This window comes from Somniosus microcephalus, chromosome 14, assembly GCF_052327205.1.
Source record: "Somniosus microcephalus isolate GS21.2 chromosome 14, FLI_Smic_1.0, whole genome shotgun sequence".
NCBI classification, from domain to species: domain Eukaryota; kingdom Metazoa; phylum Chordata; class Chondrichthyes; order Squaliformes; family Somniosidae; genus Somniosus; species Somniosus microcephalus.
The window spans coordinates 117,921,252-117,939,969 of NC_141000.1; the positions used below are offsets into that span (position 1 = coordinate 117,921,252).

Genomic DNA, 18,718 nt, shown 5'->3' on the forward strand with positions numbered 1-18,718 from the left:
TGGACCTCCTTGTGTGAGCCTAGGTAGTGAGTGCTGCCAGGATATTTGACAATGGTGGGCTTCATAGACAAGGCCCATCATGTCCTCCTCTGCTATCCACGCACCTGTACTATCCAGCACATGTCACTAGGCAGCAATCTCCCCCCCTCTCTTAACCAAGGGCCTCTCTGTAACCCAGTACAGTCACTCTGGCTGAGATCAATGAACCCAACACAGACACTCATTCAGTCGTGGCTCAGTGGGTAGCTCACTCGCCTCTAGAGTCAGACGGTTGTGGGTTCAAGTCCCACTCCAAGGGACTTGAGCACGTAAAGTTAGGCTGACACTCCAAGTGCAGTGCTGAGGGAGTGCTGCACTGTCGGAAGTGCTGTCTTTTTTCTATATATTTCTTAAGGCTAAAGGGATCAAGTGATATGGGGAGAAGGCAGGGACAGGGTACTGAGTTTGGATGATCAGCCATGATCTCATTGAATGGCGGAGCAGGCTCGAAGGGCCGAATGGCCTACTCCTGCTCCTATCTTCTATGTTTCTATAGACCACGGTTCAAGCTGGGCATTATGGTCTGGCTCACTCGCATGGTGCATTCATCCACTGTGCCATCAAGGATCTCCGGGCAACATGAAAACCCCTCCAAACGGAGAAAGCTGCAGGGTTATTTGCTGTAAGTATTATTACTGATCCTGAACGCAAGAACATAAGGAATAGGAGCAGGAGTAGGCCATACGGCCCCTTGAGCCTGCTCCGCCATTCAATAAGATCATGGCTGATCATTGACCTCAACTCCACTTTCCTGCACTAGAACATAAGGAATAGGAGCAGGAGTAGGCCATACGACCCCTCGGGCCTGCTCCGCCATTCAATAGGATCATGGCTGATCTGAATCTAGACTCACGTCCACTTCCCTGCCCTCTCCCCGTAACCCCTAATTCCCTTACCTGCTAGGAAACTGTCTATCTCCATTTTAAATTTATTTAATGTTGCAGCTTCCACAGCTCTCTGGGGTAGCAAATTCCATAGATTTACTACCCTCAGTGAAGAAGTTTCTCCTCATCTCAGTTTTGAAAGAGCAGCCCCTTATTCTAAGATTATGCCCCCTAGTTCTAGTCTCACCCATCAGTGGAAACATCCTCCCCGCATCCACCCGATCAAGCCCCCTCACAATCTTATATGTTTCGATAAGATCGCCTCTCGTTCTTCTGAACTCCAATGAGTAGAGTCCCAACCTACTCAACCTTTCCTCATACGTCAATCCCCTCATCTCTGGAATCAACCGAGTGAACCTTCTCTGAACCGCCTCGAGAGCAAGTATATCTTTTCTTAAATGTGGAAACCAAAACTGCACGCAGTATTCCAGATGTGGCCTCACCAATACCCTGTATAACTGCAGCAAGACTTCCCTGTTTTTATACTCCATCCCCCTTGCAATAAAAGCCAAGATTCCATTGGCCTTCCTGATCACCTGCTGCACCTGCATACTAACCTTCTGTGTTTCATGCACCAGGACCCCCAGATCCCTTTGTACTGTAGCACTTTCTCTCCATTTAGATAATAAATTGCTCTTTGATTTTTTTCTGCCAAAGTGCATAACCTCACACTTTCCAACATTATATTGCATCTGCCAAATCTCTGCCCACTCACTTAGCCTGTCTATGTCCTTTTGCAGGTTTTTTATGTCCTCCTCACTCACTGCTTTCCCTCCCATCTTTGTATCGTTGGCAAACTTGGATACGTTGCACTCGGTTATACCCCATATCCCTTGATTCCCTTAATATTCAAAAATCTATCGATCCCTGTCTTGAATATACTCAACGACTGAGCCTCCACAGCCCTCTGGGGTAGAGAATTCCAAAGATTCACCACCCTCTGAGTGAAGAAATTTCTCCTCATCTCAGTCCTAAATGGCCGACCCCTTATTCTGAGACTGTGACCCCTGGTTCTAGACTCCCCAGCCAGGGGAAACAACCTCCCTGCATCTACCCTGTCAAGCCCTTTAAGAATTTATATATTTCAGGGAGATCACCTCTCATTCTTCTAAACTCTAGGGAATATAGGCCTAGTCTACTCAATCTCACCTCATAGGACAATCCCCCCATTCCAGGAACCAGTCTGGTGAACCTTTGTTGCACTTCCTCTATGGCAAGTATATCCTTCCTTAGATAAGGAAACCAAAATTGTTTACAATACTCCAGGTGTGGTCTCACCAGGGCCCTATATAATTGCAGTCAGATGTCTTTACTCTTATACTCTAATCCCTTTGTAATAAAGGCCAACATACCATTTGCTTTCCTAATTACTTGCTGTACCTGCATATTAACTTTCAGTGATTCATGTACAAGGACACCCAGGTCCCTCTGAACACCAACATTTCCCACGTATCAATCTGTCAAATTGCAACCGCTACATTAAAAATAGCAAAGCTTGTGTATATTACAGAGGAATAGCAGACCCATAGGAAAAGTTTGGATGGAAGTGAAGTGTTATTACAATGTTCCAGTCTGTTCCTGCTATCTGACTCTTTCTTGCCTGTTTGTTGATTTTTTTGGGAGCTTAAGTTTTCCTTCAGTGCAGTACAATATGCTGCAGAACTGAGGCATCGACAAATTCTCCTCCCATACAAGCACACGTCACATTATTTCAAACTTACTTCAGCAGCCGGAGAAGCAGTCGTGTGGTTGGTGCTATTTTGCCTGCGGGAACAGAAACAACCGGTGAGTACTGGGTAACTACAGGGGAGAAATAATCAGATCGCCAGTGAATACAGGGTAACTACAGGGGAGAAATAATCAGATCGCCAGTGAATACAGGGGAACTACAGGGGAGAAATAATCAGAGACCGCCAGTGAATACAGGGTAACTACAGGGGAGAAATAATCAGAGATCGCCAGTGAATACAGGGGAACTATAGGGGAGAAATAATCAGAGATCGCCAGTGAATACAGGGTAACTACAGGGGAGAAATAATCAGAGACCGCCGGTGAATACAGGGTAACTACAGGGGAGAAATAATCAGAGACCGCTGGTGAATACAGGGTAACTACAGGAGAGAAATAATCAGATCGCCAGTGAATACAGGGTAACTACAGGGGAGAAATAATCAGAGACCGCCAGTGAATACAGGGTAACTACAGGGGAGAAATAATCAGAGACCGCCGGTGAATACAGGGTAACTACAGGAGAGAAATAATCAGAGACCGCCGGTGAATACAGGGTAACTACAGGGGAGAAATAATCAGAGACCGCCAGTGAGTACAGGGTAACTACAGGGGAGAAATAATCAGATCGCCAGTGAATACAGGGGAACTACAGGGGAGAAATAATCAGAGACCGCCAGTGAGTACAGGGTAACTACAGGGGAGAAATAATCAGAGACCGCCGGTGAATACAGGGTAACTACAGGAGAGAAATAATCAGAGACCGCCGGTGAATACAGGGTAACTACAGGAGAGAAATAATCAGATCGCCAGTGAGTACAGGGGAGACATAATCAGAGACCGCCAGTGAGTACAGGGTAACTACAGGAGAGAAATAATCAGAGACCGCCGGTGAATACAGGGTAACTACAGGAGAGAAATAATCAGATCGCCAGTGAGTACAGGGTAACTACAGGGGAGAAATAATCAGATCGCCAGTGAATACAGGGGAACTACAGGGGAGAAATAATCAGAGACCGCCAGTGAGTACAGGGTAACTACAGGGGAGAAATAATCAGAGACCGCCGGTGAATACAGGGTAACTACAGGAGAGAAATAATCAGAGACCGCCGGTGAATACAGGGGAACTATAGGGGAGAAATAATCAGAGACCGCCGGTGAATACAGGGTAACTACAGGAGAGAAATAATCAGATCGCCAGTGAGTACAGGGGAGACATAATCAGAGACCGCCAGTGAGTACAGGGTAACTACAGGAGAGAAATAATCAGAGACCGCCGGTGAATACAGGGTAACTACAGGAGAGAAATAATCAGAGACCGCCGGTGAATACAGGGTAACTACAGGAGAGAAATAATCAGATCGCCAGTGAGTACAGGGGAGACATAATCAGAGACTGCCAGTGAGTACAGGGTAACTACAGGGGAGAAATAATCAGAGACCGCCAGTGAATACAGGGGAATTACAGGGGAGAAATAATCAGAGACCGCCGGTGAATACAGGGTAACTACAGGGGAGAAATAATCAGAGACCGCCGGTGAATACAGGGGAGAAATAATCAGAGACCGCCGGTGAATACAGGGGAGAAATAATCAGAGACCGCCAGTGAATACAGGGGAACTACAGGGGAGAAATAATCAGAGACCGCCGGTGAATACAGGGTAACTACAGGGGAGAAATAATCAGAGACCGCCGGTGAATACAGGGGAGAAATAATCAGAGACCGCCAGTGAATACAGGGGAACTACAGGGGAGAAATAATCAGAGACCGCCGGTGAATACAGGGTAACTACAGGGGAGAAATAATCAGAGACCGCCAGTGAATACAGGGGAGAAATAATCAGAGACCGCCAGTGAATACAGGGGAGAAATAATCAGAGACCGCCAGTGAGTACAGGGTAACTACAGGGGAGAAATAATCAGAGACCGCCAGTGAGTACTGGGTAACTACAGGGGAGAAATAATCAGAGACCGCCAGTGAATACAGGGGAGAAATAATCAGAGACCGCCAGTGAGTACAGGGTAACTACAGGGGAGAAATAATCAGAGACCGCCAGTGAATACATGAATTCTAGGGAAAGAACTGAGGAAAGCCAACAATTTAGAAGAACTTACTTGCATTTCTATAGAGCCTTTCACTGTCTCAGGATGTCCCAAAGCGCTTTACAGCCAATGAAGTACTTTTGAAATGTAGTCACCGTTGTAATGTGGGAAATGCGGCAGCCAATTTGCGCACAGCAAGCTCCCACAAACAGCAATGTGATAATGACCAGATAATCTGTTTTTAGTGATGTTGATTGAGGCATAAATATTGGCCAGGACACTGGGGATAACTCCCCTGTTCTTCTTTGAAACAGTGCCGTGGGGTCTTTTACATTGATAAATACATCTGTACAAATGTGTTGTTTCTCAAGGACTTTATGACAGAGATTGTGTAGCTGGGGGTGGGCCTGGCTGCTTTATGTCTAGATAGGGGTGGGCTTAATGGCCCAGATGACCTTTCCCTGACCTTCCCTTTGCACGTTCGGTAAAAAAAAGAGCGAGAAACAGAGGGACGCACAGAAGGAGGAACAGGAGGCCATTCAGCCTCTCGAGCCTGTTCCGTCATTCAATGAGATCTGTGACCTCACTCCATATACCCGCCTTTGGCCCATATCCCTTAATACCATTGGTTAACAAAAAGCTATCAATCTCAGATTTAAAATTAACAATTGACCTACCATTTTGTGGAACAGAGTTCCAAACTTCTACCACCCTTTGCCTGTAGAAGTGTTTCCTAACTTCACACCGGAAAGGCCTGGCTCTAAATTTTAGACTATGTCCACTAGCCCTAGAGGAGCAGGCCTTTCCACTTAGGAACAGGAGGAGGCCATTCAGCCTCTCGAGCCGGTTCTGGCATTCAGTTAGATCATGGCTGATCTGTATCTTAACTCCATCTATCTGACTTGGTTCCCTTAATACTCTTGCCTAACAAAATCTATCAATCTTAGTTTTGATATTTTCCAATTGACCCCCAGCCTCAACAACTTTTTGGGGGCGAGAGTTCCAGATTTCCACTCCCCTCTGTGTGAAGAAGTGCTTCCTGACATCACCCCTGAACGGCCTGGCTCTAATTTTAAGGTTGTGCCCCCTTGTTCTGGACTCCTCCCATCAGCAATGTTCCCTTAAATTTATTTTTGGGTGCGTGGCCCAAAGTTCCGTGCATGCGCGTTTTTAACCTATTTAAAAACCGGTAAGCCGGCTGCGCGGGAGCTGCAGAGTGCTATGCGGCTGTGTGGCCGCGCAGTTTAAAGGGAACATTGCCCACCAAAGGAAAGAGTTTCTCGCTATCTACCCTATCAACTCCTTTGAATCATCTTAAACACCTCCATTAGATCGCCCCTCAATCTTCGACACTCTTCCTACAGATCAGCCATGATCTTATTGAATGGCGGAGCAGGCTCGAGGGGCTGTATGGCCTACTCCTGCTCCTAATTCTTCTGTAAATCAAGGGGCACGGAGGGAAACTAGTATGTGCAGAGTTGTCTGATCTCAGCCAGAATGATAGTTGGGACTCGGGGAGGGATAATTTTAGGCCACTCATGATCACTACCCAGAGACATCAGCTGGAAATTGTGCGTGCGAGTGTTGAGTAAGGAGAGGATGAGGTCCAGACTGTGACTTCCCCCTTGAACACCTCCACTCGCCCATACGTGAATGGTCACTTGAACGAGGTAGCAGAGGGCGACCAATGCTCTTGCAATTGTACCTCATGAGCAAACAAAAGCAACAACTTGCATTTATATAGCGTCTTTTTAAAAATTAATTCACGGGATGTGGGCGTCGCTGGCAAGGCCAGCATTTATTGCCCATCCCTAATTGCCCTCGAGAAGGTGGTGGTGAACCACCTTCTTGAACCGCTGCAGTCCGTGTGGTGAAGGTACTCCCACAGTGCTGTTAGGGAAGGAGTTCCAGGATTTTGACCCAGCGACGATGAAGGATCGGCGATCTATTTCCAAGTCAGGATGGTGTGTGACTTGGAGGGGAACTTGGAGGTGGTGGTGTTCCCATGTGCCTGCTGCCCTTGTCTATCTAGGTGGAAGAGGTCGCGGGTTTGGGAGGTGCTGCTGAAGAAGCCTTGGCGAGTTGCTGCAGTGCATCTTGTAGATGGTACACACTGCAGCCACGGTGCACTGGTGAATGTTTAAGGTGGTGGATGGGGTGCCAATCAAGCAGACAAATCATAGTAAACCATCCCAAGGCACTTAACAAGAGCCATTTTCAAACCAAATTTGACACCGAGCCAGAGATGCAGATATTAGGGCAGGTGACCAAAAGCTTGGTCAAAGAGGTAGGCTTTATGGATCATCTTAAAAGGAGGAGCGGTAGAGAGGCGGAGCTTAGGGCCTAGACAGCTGAAGGCACGGCCGCTAATGGTGGCAATATCAGCTTCAGGATTGGAGGTGGGAGAGGGGTAAAACTTGGGGGATAAAAGGAAAAAAGAGTTACTTACTTAGATGACCTTGACTCTGTGAAGAGAAAAATAAACTAGAATAAATATTTAACAATCACAAACAACACTAGGAACAGGAAACATGTCTATGCTTGAACCAAATGACTGAAATAAATATGAGGAGGAGGAATGTTTTTGTAGGGAGCACGGTTATAGAAATATTGTTTGATGTGGAAAATGTACAAGAGAAAGCAATCACAATGTGCAGCATTGCTCCAATATTTCTTCCTCTCAATTTCTTCCCCATCCCTCTTGAAGGTGGAGGCTCTTGCTGGCAGCGTGGTTCCATGGACACTGGCAGCCTTACCCAAGTGGCCAATCTTTATGTGCGAGCCTAGAGAGTTGGCATCGGCTGGCTATTTGATTGTGGAAGGTATCGCAGCCCAGCCCATTCTCGTCGGACCTCCACAGCTCACTCAAGCGGGCCCCTTGCTCGAAGGAGATGAATCATATCCCAGCACTCCTCTATAGGCATTGACCCAGGAGACAAGACATTACTCACTCCCTAAGTAGCCCTTCCTGTGGGCGTAATACACTCCGAGCCCGCACAGCGACAGCACCAAGGCGACGATTACCACGGCGATGACGATCGCACCGACGTCAATGTCATCTGTGAACAAGTGTGGAGGGCGAGTATGAGGCAAACAATCTCATCAACGTACAGCAAGAAGAAAAGACTTGCATTTATATAGTGCCTTTCACATCCTCAGCACATCCCAAATTGCTTTACAGCAGGTACTTGAACGAGATGTTTCGAACTTTTAACCAATCCCTTAACTTTATGAATGTTCTTTCAATAGGAGAGAACTGGTTAACTTTATTATGAAGTATAAACTCATTCAAAAAAGATAAAGAAAGAAGCCTTTCACTCTCGCAGGACGTCCCAAAGCGCTTTACAGCTTTACACCTCACTTTCGAGGTGTAGTCACTGTTGTAATGTAGGAAACCAATTTGCGCACAGCAAGGTCCCACAAACAGCAATGCGATACTGACCAGATAATCTATTTTTTTTTTAGTGATGTTGGTTGAGGGATAAATATTGGCCAGCCTGCTCTTCGCAATAGTGCCATGGGATCTTTTCCATCCACCTGAGAGAGCAGACGGGGCCTCGGTTTAAAGCCTCATTCAAAAGACGGCACCTCCGACAGTGCAGCGCTCCCTCAGTACTGCACTGGAGAGTGTCAGCCTAGGCTTTTGTGCTCAAGTCCCTGGAGTGGGACTTGAACCCACAACCTTCTGACTCAGAGGCAAGAATGCTACCCACTGAGCCACGGCTGAGAGTTATGCAGAGAAGTAATGAAGGCGCCGCCTGGAATTTAATAGAGGTTTGTAAATTTATGAAGGCTTCTGATATGATGAATGTGGAAAAACTAATTGCCCTGGCTGGGGAGTCAGTGACAAGGGGTCATCATTGTTACTAAAAGAAAGAGTGAGGAGAGAAATTAGGAGACTATTCTTTACACAGCAGATTGTTGGTGCATGGGATACTTTGGCACAGGGTCTGGTTAAGGCAGAGACCATTGTAACTTTTAAGGGAAACATCTGAAGCAGAGGAAGATACAAGGCTATGAGGAGAGAGTAGGACAGTGGGTTATTCGCAAAGACCCAACACAGAGACCATAGGCTGAATGGCCTCCTTCTCTGTTGTAAACTTTCCAGATTCTATTCTCTGATCTTTGCTGCTTTAGCTGATCTTAGTTGGGGAGATTGTGTCCAAAACTAGGGGCCATCAATATAAGATAGTCACTACTAAATCCAATAGGGAATTTAGGAGAAACTTCTTTACCCAGAGAGTGGTGAGAATGTGGAACTCGCTACCACAGGGAGTGGTTGAAGTGAATAGCGTAGATGCATTTAAGGGGAAGCTAGATAAACACATGAGGGAGAAAAGGAATAGAAAGATATGTTGATAGGGTGAGATAAATTAGGGTGGGAGGAGGCTCGTGTGAAGCATAAACAGCGGCGTGGACCTGTTTGGCCGAACGGCCTGTTTCTGTGCTGTAAATACGATATAATTTCTAGATGTGAAGATTCTGACTCAGACGCAAAGATTGCTTCTATCTGAGCCAAGCTGACAAGCAAAGAATACAAAAGATGGGAGGTCACTGTAATTCCGGCATAAAAAAAGTCTTTAGTTCGGCCGCCTTTCTGTCAAGGCACGGTTTTCTTTACCACAACAAGACAAAGGGTAATCCAGGTACAAAAGCGGCAGCACTTACTGATTTGCATGAACTTAACCGAACATTTCTGTGTCTGGCCAACTCCGTTACTCGCTTCACAGAAGTACGATCCGCTATTACTCCTTTTGACAGGGTTAAATATCTGTCGAAGCACAAAATTAAAAACACAGGTCATACAGACAGGGAATAAAGAACGCTGCTCAGGTATCACCTCCACCTGGTTTCCAATTCACTTCGTACTGTGAGCTGGCTCCCGAGCAGGGAAACCATCCTTCTAGTGCTGGATTCCGAGTTTTGTAGGCGAGGCCTTCTATTCTTAGTAGTCGTGATTGGACAGTACGGAGCAGGATTTTGATTAAGAAAACACCTGTGCAAGCGGACCCGTTTCCTTAATATGCACAACTCCCCCTTCGTCAGGATGTCCAGTTATGGACTGGGTAAAATGTAGACACCCAGGGAGAGAAATTCAGTATAGCCCCATTTGGGGCGCTAAGTTCGCCGGGGCGCTACAAAATTAGCACCCCCCGCGCCGGAAATTGGTCCGTTGCGCCCCAAAGGGAAGCGGGGTGCTACTGGAGGCGCCCCGCCCCCCTCTTGGGGTGCTGCAAGTGAATATCGTGGCGCCACGTCGCGCTGCGGTATTGCAGGCCTTCCTCCCCTTCTTAAAGGGGAGGGGCCTTGTGCAGCGCGATCTGGGGCCCAGCTGGACCCCCGGGGATCGGGAGTGCAGGCAAAAGAGCCCGGCACCCAAGAGAAGTGCCGGGCTCTTGGATCGCAGCCGGCACTCTGCGGGGACGGGAGCGCAGGCAGGTGCTGGCAGGCGGCCAACAACAAAAATGGCTGCCCCACACCTCGCCTTTAATTTGCGCCTCCCCGGCCGCAGGTACGCCACCCTGACCCTGTCGGGCATAGCGTCCGGCGGTAAATCGGGGGGCGCTCCCGAAGATCGCGGCCGGGGCAGCGCTAACGGTTAGCGCCACCACTAACCTCCCGCTGAATTTGGCGGGAGGCGTGGCCAGTGCCGCGCCCGGGCGCTAGTTGGTTTGCGCCCCACTTAGCGCCCTCTTAAGGCGCTAACGGGTGGCGCAACCAACTGAATTTTTCCCCCTCAATCTCCAAGGACGACAGTCAACGTCAACCCTCTTTGCTAAAAACTGTTCTCTGGACGTGGGCTACACTGGAAGGACACATTTATTGCCCATCCCCTGTTGGGCTGAGAAGATTGTGGTGGGCTCCCTTCTTGAAGAGTCAACTTTATAATGTCAGACTGAAGCTACATTTAGGTCAGACCAGGTAGGGGTGGCAGGTTCCCTTCACATTAGTGGAACAGTTTGATTTTTTACAACAATCCGACAGCTTTTCATGGTATTGATTGGTATCTGGTGCCAGCCCACTAATCACCAGATTTATTAATTCCAATGTCCCATGGTGAGATTTGAACTCAATCTTTGGGTTGCTAAACCATAATCACTACACTACCATACTCTGTAATCCATGATATACCGTGTCTTGGCTACAGTGTTTGTACCCAACTCTTCGAATGTATTCTTACAGCAACCAAATGCTCAGAGGTTAGATTGAAAGGTGCTACGGTGGCACTAAGTATTACAGGCGCTCACTGTCATGGAGTGGGAACAGACACAGGCTCAAGTCCTTTTCCACTAACTTCCAAATTGAAGCAAAATATAGAGCTCTTTCATTTGCTCTCTGAACAATGGGATAGGAACAGGAGGAGGCCACTGAGCCCCTCGAGCCTGTTCCGCCATTCAGTGAGATCACAGCTGATCTGCGACCTAACTCCATATACCCGCCTTTGGCCCATATCCCTTAATACCCCTGGTTAACAGAAATCTATCAATCTCCAATTTAAAATTAACAATTGATCGAGCACCAATTGCCGTTTGCGGAAGAGAGTTCCAAACTTCTACCACCCTTTGTGTGTAGAAGTGTTTCCTAATTTCACTCCTGAAAGGTCTGGCTCTAGTTTTTAGGCTATGTCCCCTAGTCCTAGAATCCCCAACCAGCGGAAATAGTTTCTCTCTATCTACTCTATCTGTTCCCTTTAATATCTTGAAAACTTTGATCAGATCACCCCTTAACCTTCTAAATTCCAGGGAATACAACGCCAATTTGAGTAATCTCTCCTCGTAACTTAACCCTTGGAGTCCAGGTATCGTTCTGGTAAATCTACACTGCACTCCCTCCAAGGCCAATATACCCTTCCTAAGGTGTGGTGCCCAGAACTGCTCACAGTGCTCCAGGTGTGGTCTAACCGCAAACAAACACCTAGAAAAGAAGGAGGAGAGGGAAAGGCCATCTGGTCCATTGAGCCTGTCCTATCCTGGCACCGTGTCACTTCTGCACCCCATCACCCCCATCCTACAGCCACGCCATTTCCTGGGAGAGGCAATAAAAAAGAAAAACCTTCGGCCAATTTTGAAAAAACCTCAGGGTAATCTGACAAACAAAGGGCGGTGGAAGCAGATTCAATAGTAACTTTAGAAAGGGAATTGGATGAATACTTGAAGGGAAAAATTTGCAGGGCTATGGGGAAAGAGCAGGGGGAGTGGGACTAATCGGAGAGCTCTGTCAAAGAGCCGGCACAGGCACGATGGGCCGAAGGGCCTCCTTCTGTGCTGTATCGTTCTGTGAAATTCCCTCTCGATCAAACAAGCTCCAGGGGACAAGGGTGACTGAGTAGCACAGCCCCCAATGACCCACCTACCTCTCTCTACCTGTAGGTACCTTGGTCGCTTTCGGAAACTCACCCAGATCCCTTTTTGAAGACTTGCAGCAAATCCGCACTCTCTGACCTGCCAGCAACTTATTGCAGAAATCAACGACCCTGCGGAAAGAAGCGACTCCTATCATCTAACCTAGTTCTATGCTTACTTAACTTACACTCATGTCCTTTGGCCTCCCTAACTCATCTTGCTCAAATAGCCCATCAACTCAGTGTCTAATCCTTTCATTATTTTAAAGGCCTCAATCAAATCTCCTTGTAGTAAAGAGACCCCAGATCCATTAGCGCATCGTGGTAACTCAAGCTAGGTATCAATCTAGTGGCCCTCCTCCGAACCTTTTCTAGGGCCTCTGCATCACCAAACATGTGAGGAGACCAAAACTGGACACAGTACTAATCTCATTCTCTCTCACACATTCCACTTCCGAATTGCAAAGCCAGAAGTTATAGGCACGGTCCTTGTAGGCAGAACAGGGCAAGTGGCTCTTCTGAAATCAGAGGGTCCCAAACTCCAGGACATGAGGGGAAAGAACAGGCCTTTCAGCATTTCCATGGATACATGAGCCTGTGACTAGGCCTGTTCCATTTCCATGGATACATGAGCCTGTGACTAGGCCTGTTCCATTTCCATGGATACATGAGCCTGTGACTAGGCCTGTACCATTTCCATGGATACATGAGCCTGTGACTAGGCCTGTACCATTTCCATGGATACATGAGCCTGTGACTAGGCCTGTACCATTTCCATGGATACATGAGCCTGTGACTAGGCCTGTTCCATTTCCATGGATACATGAGCCTGTGACTAGGCCTGTACCATTTCCATGGATACATGAGCCTGTGACTAGGCCGTATTTCCTACAGTACAACAGTGACTACACAAAAGTACTTCACTGGCTGTACAGGGGTTTGGGATGTTCTGAGGACGTGAAAGGTGTTATATAAACGCAAGTTTTTCTTTCTTTCTTTCTGTTACCATCTCCATGGGTGTATTAGCCTGTGACTAGGCCTCTCACCATCTCCATGAATACACAAGCGAGAGGAGCGGCGAGATGAGCAGGATCAGCGGCGCTGTAAAGAGCGCGAGAGGAGCGGCAAGAGGAGCGGGATCAAGTTGTCTCCCTGGTGCCAGTGCCAAGGATGTCGCTGAGCAGCTGCAGGACACTCTGAGGGGAAGGGTGAACAGCCAGAGGTCGTTGTCCATATCAGTACCAACGACATAGGCAGGAAGAGGAATAAGGTCCTGCAGGCAGAGTTTAGGGAGCTATGAGAGAGAGATTAAAAAGCAGGACCTCAAAAGGTAGTAATCTCCGGATTACTCCCGGTGCCATGTGCTAGTGAGTACAGGAATTGGAGGATAGAACAGATGAATGCGTGGCTGGAGAGATGGTGCAGGAGGGAGGGCTTTAGATTCCTGAGGCATTGGAACCATTTCTGGGGAAGGTGGGACCTGTACAGGCTGGACGGGTTACACCTCAACAGAGCCGGGGCCAATATTCTCGCAGGGAGGTTTGTTAGTGCTGTTGGAGAGGGTTTAAACTAGCTTGGCAGGGAGTTGGGCACCAGCATATAGGAGTAGAAAATAAGAATAAGGTGCATAAAAGAGTGATTGTGTGGGATAGTACTAGAGAAGAAAGTAGTACTAGAGGCGGAAGTAGTACCATATTAGATCGGAGCAGACTAAGAAAAACTACGAAAAATTCAAAGATGGGTTTAGAATGCATGTATGTAAAACGCACGAAGTGTGGTGAATAAGGTTGGTGAGCTACAAGCACAATTAGCCGTGTGGCAATATGATGTGGTGGCAATAGCGGAAATGAGGCTTAAAAACAGTGAGGACTGGGCACTTAATATTCAAGGGTACAAGGTGTTCAGAAAAGATAGGGAAGGAAAAATGGGAGGTGGGGTGACAGTGCTGATTAAGGAAGACATTGTAGTGTTGGAAAGGGAGGATGTTAATATAAAAGGAAACCCCAAAATCTTCTACTGGCATGTAAACAGTAAGCGGGTAGTAAGAGGAGGGGTGGGGCCTATTAGAGACAAAGAAGGTGATATGTGCTTAGAGGCGCAGGGCAAGGCTAGAATACTCAATGAGTACTTTGTATCGGTGTTTACTAAGGAAGTGGATGCTGACAAAATATCGGTAGAAGTGGAAAAGGTAGAAGCAATGGAAGGGGTGGAAATTGATAAATAGGATGTACTAGAAAGGCTGGGTATGCTTAGAGTGGATAAGTCGCCTGGTCCAGATGGCTTGCATCCCAGATTGCTAAGGGAATTGGGGAGGTGATAGCGGAAGGGCTTGCCATCATTTTCCAATCTTCCCTAGATGCGGGGGAGGTGCCTGAGGATTGGAAAGTGGCAAATGTGACACCATTGTTCAAGAAAGGGTGTAAGGACAATCCGAGTAACTACAGGCCGGTCAGTTTAACATCAGTGGTGGGTAAAGTTTTAGAAACAATAATCAAGGAAAAAATTAACGGGCACTTGGGAGAGGATTAAGCTAATTAAGGAGAGCCAGCACGGATTTGTAAAAGGAAGATCATGTTTGACCAATCTAATTGAATTTTTTGATGAAGTAACAGAGGATTGATGAAAGGAATGCAATGGATGTTGTCTACATGGATTTTCAGAAGGCGTTTGACAAAGTACCACATAGAAGGCTGGTTAACAAAATTGAGGCTCATGAAATAGGTGGGTCAGTGGCAGCTTGGATAAGGAATTGGCTTCAGGACAGAAAACAGCGAGTTGCGGTAAATGGCTGTTTTTCAGACTGGAGGATGGTAGACAGTGGTGTTCCCCAAGGATCAGTGCTGGGGCCACTGCTTTAAATGACCTGGATATTTGAATACAAAGCAGAATTTCTAAATTTGCCGATGACACCAAACTTGGGGGTGTGGCAAAGAGTGAAGATGATACCAATCGACTGCAACAGGACATAGAAAGGCTGGCAGAATGGGCAGACAAGTGGCAGATGGAATTTAATACAGAGAAGTGTGAGGTGATGCATTTCGGCAGAATGAACAGGGAGAGGCAATATACACTTAATGGCACAGTTTTAAAGAGTGTGCAGGGACATAGGGACCTGGGAGTTAATGTGCATAGGTCCCTGAAGGTGGCAGGACATATTGAGAGAGTGGTTAGCAAAGCATATGGGATCTTGGGTTTCATAAATAGAGGTATTGAGTACAAAAGTAGAGAAGTTATGCTGAATCTTTATAAAGCGCTGGTTAGGCCACAACTGGAGTATTGTGTCCAGTTCTGATCACCACACTTAGGAAGGATGTGAAGGCCCTTGAGAGGGTGCAGAGGAGATTTAACAGAATGGTCCCGGGGATGGGGGATCTTAGCTACAGAGGACAGGCTGGAGAAGCTGGATTTGTTTTCAGTAGAGCAAAGGAGGTTGAGGGGTGATTTGATAGAGGTGTACAAGATTATGACAGGTTTGGATAGGCTAGACAGGGAAAGGCTGTTCCCACTAGTTGATGGTACAAGGACTAGGGGACAGTTTTAAGGTTTTGGGCAAGAGATACAGGGGGGGATGTGAGGAAAAACTTTTTTTTACGCAGCGAGTGGTGAGGACCTGGAACTCGCTGCCGACGGAAGTGGTGGAAGCGGAGACACTCAATGTTTTCAAGGGGAGACTGGATAGGCACTTGAGGGAAATAAACTTGCAGGGCTACGGGGATAGAGTGGGGGAATGGGACTGACTGGATTGCTCTACAGAGAGCCGGCACGGACTCGATGGGCCGAATGGCATCCTTCTGTGCCTGTGACTAGGCCTCTCACCATCTCCATGGGTACATTAGCCTGTGACTAGGCCGGTAACTACCCTTCAATAAATCTGCGCAGTATTCTCTGCCAGTTGACACATTTTTGAGGGAGGGGAAATTCACTTCACATTCAGTCAACAATCGTCAGATCAAAATTCCACAAAAAAAAAGTCACTTCAGCAACCACAGCAGTTACTTGAACCAGATGTTTTAAAATTTTAACCAATCCCTTTACTTCACGAATGATTTTTTTATAGAAGAAAGCTGGTGAACTTTACTGTGAAGTATAAACTCATTCAAAAAAAGAAAGACTTGCATTTATATAGAGCTCAGTCACTGTCGTAATGTAGGAAACGCAGCAGCCAATTTTCACACAGCAAGGTCCCACAAACAATATGATCTGTTTTAGTGATGTTGATTGAGGGGTCAATATTGGACAGGACACCGGGGAGAACTCCCCTGCTCTTTTTTGAATAGTGCCATGGGATCTTTTATGTCCACCTGAGAGAGCAGATGGTGCTTCGGTTTAATGTCTCATCTGAAAGGCGGCACCTCCAGACTTAAAAAATTCTAACAGGACTAGACAGACTAGATGCAGGAAGGATGTTCCCGATGGCGGGGGAGTCCAGAACCAGGGGTCACAGTCTAAGGATAAGGGGTAAGCCCTTTAGGACTGAGATGAGGAGGAATTTCTTCACCCAGAGAGTGGTGAACCTGTGGAATTCTCTACCACACAAGGCAGTTGAGGCCAATTCATTAAATATATTCAAAAAGGAGTTAGATATATTTCTTAAGGCTAAAGGGATATGGGGAGAAGGCAGGGACAGGGTACTGAATTTGGATAATCAGCCATGATCGCATTAAATGGCGGAACAGGCTCGAGGGGCCGAATGGCCTACTCCTGCTCCTATCTTCTATGTTATGTTTCTCCGGCACTGCACTGGAGTGTCAGCTTGGATTGTGTGCTCAAGTTTCTGGAGTGGGGACTTGAACCCACAACCTTCTGCCTCAGGGGCGAGAGTGCTACCCACCGAGCCACGGCCACATTCGACCAAAACAGGAACAAGTGAGATGGCCATTTTAAACCTCACCGTTAACCGGAAATGGGTCCCCAGTAAATGACTTAATTCCCCAATGGTCTCCCCTTACCAGTAATCCAGTCTTTCGGTTCACTGTGTAGGACGTGTTGGTGAAGGTCGAGTCCTTGGCAGGAAGGTCCAGGAGTATGCTGTTGTCTTTGTACCAGGTGTACTGGGAGGGCGGCGAGCCCTCCGACTCCTTGCAGGCCAACTCGACCATGGACCCCGACATTGCGGAGCTCGGAACTTTACACGTGGGAACAGCCGGCGGCACTGGCAACGAGAGAATCGCAGTGAAAGGGAAACTGTGGCATAAATCACCAACAACATCTTGCATTTATATAGCGCCTTTAATGTAGTAAAACATCCCAAGGTGCTTCACAGGAGCGCTATCATCAAACTGACACTGAGCCACCTATGGAGATATTCGGACAGATGACCAAAAGCTTGGTCAAAGTGGTAAGTTTAAAGGAATGTCTTAAGGGAGGAGAGAGAGGTAGAGAGACGGAGGGGCTTCGGGAGGGAATTCTGGAGCTTAGGGCCCAGGCAGCTGAAGGCATGGCCACCAATGGTGGAGCGATGGAAATCGGGGGTGCGCTAGATGCCAGAATTGGAGGAGCGCAGAGATCTCGGAGGGTTGGAGGGATGGAGCATGTTACAGAGAAAGGGAGGGAGTGAGGCCATTGGGGGATTTGGACACAAGGATAAGAATTTGGACCGGGAACCAATGTCGGTCAGTGAGCACAGGGATGATGGGTAAACGAGACCTGGTGCGAGTTAGGATACGGGCTAAATGCACCTTCGTTTCGCGGTTCTGGTTTCGGAAGAGCAGTGCTCTGCTGGCTAACTGGTGGCGCTAACTGGTGGCACTCCCTCCCTATTTGCAATTCCCAACAGCACCGGGCTCCTCAGCAAAGGCGGAGCCGGTGAATTTGATGGCAGGTGCAAGACCCGTGTAAAGTAAGTAAGTCTCTTCTGCCTCAGGGACAAGGTAGCTCGGTCTTTTTATCTTCCCTAGGTCAGTCGCAGAGGGAGAACCGCACTTGGCTGTACTTCTGAAGTGTCTTCAGATAGACTTTTTGTTGGGTATTGGTATCAAGGAATATGGCTCAAAAAGGAGGGTAAATGGAGTTAAGATACAGATCACTCATGATCTCGTTGGATGGCGGAAGAGGCTCGAGGGGCTGAATGGCCTCCTCCTGTTTCTATCTGCACTGAATAATTAGGAACAAACAAAACGAGAAGGAAAAGACCGCCAGGCCCAACCCACCCCTACACGGTGGATCCACGCCAGCTGTTTACCCTCCCTCCCTACTCACAATCTACAGCGAGAGGTAAAAGAAATACCCGGCCAAAATCATCATGGAAAGTATCAAGAAAAGACAGACTTGCATTTATATAGCGCCTTTCACAGCCTCAGGACATCCCAAAGCACTTTACAGCCAATGAAGTATTTTTTGAAGTGTAGTCACTGTTGTAATGTGGGAAACGCAGCAGCCAATTTGCGCACAGCAAGCTCCCACAAGCAGCAATGTGATAATGAGCAGATTATCTGTTTTAGCGACGTTGGTTGAGGGATAAATATTGGCCCAGGACAGCAGGGAGAACCCCCCTGCTCTTCATCGAAATAGTGCCGTGGGATCCTTTAGACCCACCCAAGAGGGCAGACGGGGCCTCGGTTTAACGCCTCATCCGAAAGACGGCCCCTCCGACAGTGCAGCACTCCATCAGCACCGCACTGGGAGTGTCAGCCTAGCTTTTTATGCTTAAATTTCAGGAGTGGGACTTGAGCCCACAGCCTTCT

The 18,718-nt window shown here is 47.5% G+C and overlaps 1 protein-coding gene across 1 annotated transcript in view; it reads right to left on the reverse strand.

Annotated features, from left to right (window-relative positions):
* Positions 1–18,718, reverse strand: part of jam2a (junctional adhesion molecule 2a) — a 77,509-nt gene that overhangs the window by 5,274 nt on the left and 53,517 nt on the right. Inside the window, exons 5-9 of the mRNA XM_086007254.1 lie at positions 16,985–17,187; positions 9,362–9,464; positions 7,645–7,752; positions 7,143–7,158; positions 2,645–2,687 (exon numbers count right to left, since the gene is read on the reverse strand). Coding sequence (XP_085863380.1) covers positions 2,645–2,687; positions 7,143–7,158; positions 7,645–7,752; positions 9,362–9,464; positions 16,985–17,187 — 473 coding nt within the window. The remainder of the gene's footprint in view (positions 1–2,644; positions 2,688–7,142; positions 7,159–7,644; positions 7,753–9,361; positions 9,465–16,984; positions 17,188–18,718) is intronic.